Source organism: Propithecus coquereli, unplaced genomic scaffold (assembly GCF_000956105.1).
Source record: "Propithecus coquereli isolate 6110/MARCELLA unplaced genomic scaffold, Pcoq_1.0 Scaffold51, whole genome shotgun sequence".
Classification (NCBI taxonomy): Eukaryota; Metazoa; Chordata; class Mammalia; order Primates; family Indriidae; genus Propithecus; species Propithecus coquereli.
In genome coordinates, this window is record NW_012150952.1 from 5,956,199 (window position 1) to 5,964,342 (window position 8,144).

General features: G+C 35.8%; 1 protein-coding gene across 1 annotated transcript in view; it reads left to right on the forward strand.

Annotated features, from left to right (window-relative positions):
- The window catches only part of GALNT1 (polypeptide N-acetylgalactosaminyltransferase 1), a 35,724-nt gene that overhangs the window by 3,877 nt on the left and 23,703 nt on the right, over nt 1–8,144 (forward strand). Inside the window, exons 3-4 of the mRNA XM_012656579.1 lie at nt 3,129–3,336; nt 7,103–7,273. Of these exons, the coding sequence (XP_012512033.1) occupies nt 3,129–3,336; nt 7,103–7,273 (379 nt within the window). The remainder of the gene's footprint in view (nt 1–3,128; nt 3,337–7,102; nt 7,274–8,144) is intronic.

Genomic DNA, 8,144 nt, shown 5'->3' on the forward strand with positions numbered 1-8,144 from the left:
GTCCAATTAATTTCTTTCTAATTTTAGTAGAGACGGGCTCTTGCTCTTGCTCAGGCTGGTCTCGAACTCCTGAGCTCAAACAATCCGCCCTCCTCGGCCTCCCAGAGAGCTAGGATTACAGGCCTGAGCCACCGTGCCCGGCCTAACCAGAGTTTTAATTATTTACTTGTCTGTTTAATATCTGCCTTCCCCTGATAGACTATATGCCCATCAGGGCTGTTTGCTCACCATTGTCTCCTCAGTGCCCACAGTGCCTGTTATACAGCACACAGTCTGGAGTTTAGTGAATGAATGCATGCATGGATGAATGAATGAATCATCTACCAGTACTTTCATCTTCACATTTGCTCCTTGTCTGTGCAGACTTCCTAACTAGGTTGTATAGTCCACTCATGGCCTCAGGATACTTGATTTCACAGTTAACCTGCCGAGTGACTCTGTTTATTAAAGAATGAAGTAGGTGCTATAATTATCTCTGTGTTATTGATGAGGAAAATGAGGCTCAGTGTGATAGAGGAGTATCCAGACTCTGTATAAATCGAGGGCTTGACCTCTTAACTGCTGTGCACTTCACTTCCGTTTGCTTCTGACGCAACTTTACTGTTACAGGATCTGTAATGAAGTCAGAGTCTGGATGAATGCCTAGTTTATGTCAGAAGTTATGTAATCATCATCTCAGAAAGTTATCTTAAGACTTAGAATTTATATAATGTTTCTAATCTGAGGTGACTATTGTTTTTCTCATTCTATACAAAAGGAAGCAGAGGTTTATATTTAGTAACAATTAGGAGTCAGATTTGTTAGACTCTAAATTCCTCTTCCCTATGACTTTTTAGAGTTCTGGCTAATTATTTCTCAGATGTTGCTGTGAACAGCGAATTTTCCCAGACATTCACACTCCATGACAACCTCATACTCCAAGAGATGCTTAGGGATCCATTTATAGACCAGTAGTTGTAAAGATACTTTAATAAACAAGATTTTCCCTTGTTTTTAGATTAAATAGTAGATTATATAACCATAGTCACTTAACTCATGGTTTCATTTTTGTAGAATGAGGCTTAAATAGGTAGTCCCTAATCCCCCACCCAGCCCCAAGTCCATAATTCTATATCAACTGATAGGAAGCCACCTATTTCTTAGCATTATTGCATGAAAGCTACAAAGATGTCAAACAAATATGCCAAGAAAATTTGTAGAATAGTAAGCTTTTTGAGTTACCAGACCACAGAATCATGCATTTTTTATTTTATTCATAGATAAGACAGTATTATAGCTTTCAGAGATGTGAGATGTGGGGATCAGATTGCTTTGGTTCTTAAGAAGCATTTTAAACCATCTAATATTTTTGGAAAATTTTGGGGGAGATACATTGTTTATGACACACCCAACTTTGACTGATGTAAGGTGCTAGAATATATCTCATACCCTACCTCATGAGAATCTATCAAATTCTGGACATAAAGTATTTTAAATTTGTGTCCAATAGGTGCTTCCACAGTCCTAAATTGTTCTCTCTAGAATTCCCTTCTAGGATTTTCTTGGATAAAAAGATGGGCTTTGAAGTTAGGCAGACCTGGGTTTGAATCTTAGATCCACCCCTTGACAAGCTGTATCACCTTGATCAAATTCATGTAGTATTCTGAGCCTTAGATTTTCATTTTTAAAGTATGTGCGGTAACACTTAACCTCATAGGGTGGTTGTGAGGATTAAGTGAGATAAAATATGTAACAAGACTAGCATTGTGCTAAACAGACACAAAATGTTAGCTGCTACTGCAGAATGTTTCTTTTCTCTGGGATTGGCATTACCTTTACCTTTTTACTCAGAATTAAGTTAGATCTTTCTGACCCTAGGACTTGATTCATAAAATCACAGTGATATTTTTCAGATATACTTTTTAGCCCACATATTAGGAAATACGTTAGCAGAAATGGAAATGATCAGTATTCTGGTGTAGTGGGACGCATAGACCTTTCTCTTTCACAGCTTTCATATCCCTGACTACTTCATTACTGAGTCCTTTTGGTCTTACCAAATAGCCAAGAGTCATTTCACTCCATTTGTCTTTCCCACCCCACTATATAGGAAGACCTTTGGGTCCCTACTCTTAGTATTTAATTAATAGGTATGAGGACAGCCTCTCTAGGAGTCCCAGTAGTTCCATCTCAGGTATTCCTTCCCTAGAGAGATTTCCTCATACCTATTATATGGGGACTAGTTGGAAAGACTTTTGGCCATATTACCATCAGTGGCTTCTCTGGCATAAATTCTGCAAACTAACCTGATCTGAAAAATTCTTTCTCTTTGCTTTGAGGAAGCTGTTCCTTTTATTCTTTTGAAAGTTAGTTGTGAACTTTGGAAGTAGGACATCCTTGCCTTGTCCTGTATCCTTGCCTATGTCCTAAGGGGCATAACCTCTTATCAGAACTCTCCTGGATAGCTGTTGATTTCATACACCCACATAACTCCCCTTCTCCCCTTTTCCATCCTTTTTCTCTTTTCCCCTTCAATTACCCTTCCCTTTTAAAGACGTTTTTCCTTAGACCTACTTATCTGTTAAGGATCTCTGTTTGGCTTTGCAATTACAGTCCAGCATTTCTCTTCTGAGCTTGACCTCACTTCCTGCCTCCTGATTAAAAAACTGTGTAGTCAAAGACTGTGGTGATCAACAAGACAAGCGTTTCCGCCTTTGAAGAAATTCCACGATTTTCTGAACTCTATAGCTATTGCATATTCTGTTTCTTTTCTCTGTCGAGGTCTGGATTTAATAAGCTTGAACTACTTTCTTTCTATTACTGATCCTTACGCGTGATTGGAAAAAGAAGAATCGAGCCTGACAGAGAGTCACTTAGAGAAATGCAGTAACATGCCTATCCTTGGTTAAGCCTGCGCCTAAAGGCATTCTTCTATTAATAATTCCATGTGTAATAAGGTAGCAGCAGCTGTAGTCCACACTCCCAGGTAATAAAAAGACTTCCGTTAGCAAAATGGGTGGGAATAAGGGAGCCCCACTGAGAGTGCTCAGTAAATATGTGTTGAATGGATATTATCAATCAAAATTGCTTTACATGTGGGGACTACCAGGTCACACTTTTTTTATGTTATTGTTTTGTTAATTTTTCAGACTTTTTGAAAAGACCTCTAGAGAGTTATGTGAAAAAACTGAAAGTACCAGTTAATGTAATTCGAATGGAACAACGTTCTGGGTTGATCAGAGCTAGATTAAAAGGAGCTGCTGTGTCTAAAGGTCAAGTGATCACCTTCCTGGACGCTCATTGTGAGTGCACAGTAGGGTGGCTGGAGCCTCTCTTAGCCAGGATCAAACATGACAGGTAATTTTCTGGCATGTGTAAGTTTGTTTTCAGTACATTTGTCCTAAACTGTATGGTGAGTTGTAAAATTCTATATTTTTAATAAATATAAAAATAATTTCCTCCCAAGTTTCCTTTAAAATACCTGTTAAGAGTACTCTAAATGAAATATGAAGAATACATTCTAAAGCCTGGCAGGGATGTTTGCAAATTGTCTTGTTAATGGGGATGGATTAGAAAGCACGTTGTTGGAATGTATACTGCATGCTCTGTTCACCACACAGGAGCAAAGCAGGTAGACGTTGAACTCGAGGGAGATGGATAAAACCCTTTACTTGTCCCTGCTTTCCCAGCCTAACACTGGGGCAGGCGGATCGTCTCATCTCTGTCTATGTCCTTATTTGGACTACAACTCTCAGCTTGTAGCACAGCAAGAGGTAGAAGAAGGTAGAGAGAAACACATTGTGACCTGAAATGCTTGTTTATGGAGGCACCAAATCTTAGATAATACAGGAAGAACATTGGTGCACTGCATGCCTATGGTTGTAGTCTTCCGTGTTACACATTTTTCAATGAATTTCCTATTGTTTGGCTCTGGCTTAGTTCTTGTGCATCAGAAGGGAACCTAACTTCAGTCTGCTAGACTTGTTAGTTGAATTTCTACTTGTCATTGCAATTTGAGCTAGAGGTTGACTGTGTAAACATTATGGTTTAGATTTTAGTGGGGTAAACTTTTACTGGTCAAGTGGAGCACGGATGGGAGCTAAGCCACAGCATCTGTTCTGCTTGTTGACAAATGCTGGACCTACATCTGTCCCTTTTCAAAGATGAATAAATAGGAAAAACTAGCATTGGGCCAATGAGAAAGTACAGCAGCTTTTAGAAAGAGAATATTGCTGTGAAGAATCAAAGAAATAGAATACCTCTCTAGATTATCTTTTATAAATAATAGATGGCTGATTTAGGAAATATTTGCTTGCATAAAGATAACACATAATCTTTAGAAACCGGAGCCTGAACCCATAGCGAGAAAGCAGTGTGAGGTGATGACAGAAGTATGGAAGGGAATTAGCTGAAATAATACCCACAATGACTTCCAGTTAGGACTGTATGGTGAATTAGATACCCTGAATAACTTTTTCAACTGGAAAAGCTGGATAAAAGGCAAACAAATTTTTAAATGCATCATTGAGTTGGCACAGCAATAAGGAATTTGCAGATCTCAAAATGAAGTGCAAGCAAATGAGCAGTGCAAACACTAGAGGCTGCTTTCACTGGTAGAGTCTCTGCTCAACTTTGGGAACACTAAGCTTCAGCCTTATTAGACAAACAAGGCAGGAGGATAGGAGACAAATCCTAAGCTCTGCCTAAGGTGGAAAGATTAATAGCAAACACCTGTATAAAGCTGGGATCTTGAGATCTATACCTCAGTGTAAGTGAGAATGAAAAATAAATCCCACAACATGAAAGAAAACTTGCCTATCTCAACCTTGGTGTGGAGGAGAAGAGGAGAGACAAATTTCCCCTAAGAATTTGTAAACAGAATATAGAAAAAAGGGAACCACGCAAGCTCTTTTTATGAGGCTGGTATAACTGTGATATGAAAACTAGAAAAGAACTATGGGGAAAATTACAGCCCAAACCTATTCATCAACTCTAGTACAAAAATCTCACAATACCAGCAAACTGAAACCGCAATATATATATTATAAAAGCTAATTACTTCAGCTTAATATTACAAAACTAATTCATGTAATATACCCCATTAACATTTTTAAAATTATGATTACAAATTTATTCAAAACACCTGTGATCACTTCCATAGGTACAGAAAAAAGGGTTCTCCTAAATTTAACATCCATTTATAATTAAAAAATACTTAGCAAACTATTAGAGAATGGAAATTTACTAATCCAAGAAAGCATAGCTTAAAAAAAAACCCTTAACAAGCAAACTTCATATTAATGGAGAAATGGTAAAAGCATTTTAAAAAATGGAGCAAGAGAAGAATGCCCTGAGTCACCAGTTAGAATTATTAGAAGTCTCAGATTTTGCAGTAATACAAGAAATAAATAAAGTGTTTATTTATTGGAAAGAGGAAAACAGGTCAGTTGTAGATGATATGCTTATCTGTGAAGAAAAATAATCTTTACACAAAATAATAGAAATAATAAGAATTTAGCAATGTTGCGAAATAGATCACTATAAAAAAATCAGTTACCTTTTCCACACCAGCAAGAAATAGTTAGAAAATATAATACAAAAAGAAAAAATACTATTTATAATAACAATGGAAATCATAGACTGTACATAGGATTATGTTTATCAAAAGATGCATGAAATATAAAACTGTTGAAATGCACTGATAAATCTAAGTGGAGAGAAGGGCGATGCTCATAGATAGAAAAGTGAATGTTATACAAATGCCAGTTTTCCCCACATTGATCTGTAAGTTCAATGCATTTTTCATTAAAATCTCAACAAAATTTTCTTTGAGAGACTGGACAGGCTGATTGTGTCACTGATGTGCAAATGCAAAAAGAACAGAAATAGTTAAGATGCTCCTGAAGAAGAGTCATGTATAAGGAGGCTTGCCCTACCAGACATCAAAACATATTTTAAAGCTATATTGATGATGGCAGTGATGTATTGATGCAGGAATTCACAAATAGACTAGTGAAATAGTAGCATCTAGAAACTAGCCCATTTTTATATGCACACTTGATTTAGATAGATTTATGACAGAGCAGGCACTGATAATTACAGCAGAAGAAAAAGAGACCATTAAATAAATAGTGCTGGAACAACTGGTTATCCATGAAGAAAACAAATGAAGTTGGATATTTAGTGCATATCATACCCAAAATCAGTTCCTTGAGGATTAAAGACTTAAATGTGAAAAATAAAAATACACTTCTTTTTAAGACAATATAGGAGAATATGATCGTGGGGTAGGGGAAGATTTCTTAAATAAGATACCTATTGGATGAGTAGAATATCACATACTATAAAATATGGCTGCCAAAGGCTATGAGTAAGGAACCTTTCCTTACAAAGGTCTGTGGTCATTTAGTGTTCAGATTTGTTAAAAAAAAAAATCACAGTGCCAATCGAAAAAATCTGAAGTATATGGTCAGTTTATATAAAGAAATACAAACCTGCAGGAAACGTATCCTTTCTAATAATTAGAATACAAATTTTAAAAAGCTAGAGATATTATTTAGTGTTGTTATATTAGTGAATATAACATCCAAAGTTGATAGCATTCTGGGGAAACTGCCAGGAGAAATATATGCATATAACACTTAATGAAAAGCAATGAAGAGTAGTGCCTTTAATTCAGTAATCTCACTACTAGAAGTTTACTCTTAAAGCAAAAACAAAATATTATGTACATGAACTGTTGTTCACTTCTCTTTATAGCAAAAGAACTATAAAGAATAAAAATGTCCAAGAGTTTTTAAAGAAAAGTATTACCTTAAAATGGTTAAATATGTGTAGTCAATAAAAGTATTGTTTTTGAAAACACATAGAAACATTTTAAGTATTTTTACATATAGCAAATATGTAAAAGTATGAATGAAAAAGATGGAAGATTATCAACCAGTAAATAATTATGATGCTAGTTTGGTATAATAACTATACTATGAAAGTTTTTCACCATTGTCTTTAACATGATAGAGTATATTTTTATTTTAAAAACACTGAGAATACAATTGTCATACTGTTACAGTAGGCATCAAACAGTAATATTTTGAAAGATTTAAATTTGCTTTTACGATTTTAGGAGAACAGTGGTATGTCCTATCATTGATGTGATCAGCGATGATACTTTTGAGTACATGGCAGGGTCTGATATGACCTACGGTGGATTCAACTGGAAGCTCAATTTTCGCTGGTATCCTGTTCCCCAAAGAGAAATGGACAGAAGGAAAGGTGATCGAACTCTTCCTGTCAGGTAATTAATTTGTCAAACATTTTCCCTAAAGTTTATTGGCAGAGGATTGTGAAGCTCTGGGAATCATATCAAAGGGGAAGTGTATTTTGAGAAACATGAAACGTTTGTGTACCTTGTATACAGTTAACAGCCATCTTTCACATATATCAGTATTTTAAAAAGAGGACTTTTTTCCTCCAATCAATTAATAAAACTAGAATTTTTCATTCTGTAAATCTAATGCACATGAGAAATGATGACATAATGAACATTTTGCAAATGTAGAAGTCAGATCTGTGCTTTAATTCAGTTCTTGAGGATAATGATATTTAGCTTAAATCAAATTGCTCCTTAATTAATTGTGTCAGTATGTGAAAATATTACCTAAAACTGGGTCCTAGCACCATAATGTAAGATTTTAAATTCAGGCTTATACTGGTAGAGTTAGGAAAGCTTGTATTAATCATAAAAATAACTAGTATTGACACAAGGTATAAAAAGGATTTCCATTAATGCATTTTCTGATTTTTCTTTTGTTCTATACTTGGTCATACATAGAGTTTTTTTCAGAAAGGAATAAAAATCTTCATGCTGTTCAGAACATGAAATTGGGCTTTCTGAGCCATACTAGAATTTATCCCATTTGCGTCAACCTGCTGCTTCTGTAGTAATTGAGTTCCTTCGGAACCAAGCTTCAGCTTTCTCCTGTTTTGGGGCTTCTCATTGTCTGCTTTCCCTTGAATTCAACTCTAGTTCTGGCAGTGTTGAGATTTGTCACTAACTATATGCTCTTTGCCTTAGCCAGCCTGAGTTCTTAGCATTGTAAGTGACTTTCCTCTCTTTACTTTTAGTTCTTTTAGTTTTTGTTTCTCTCGCTCTCTCTCTCTTTTTT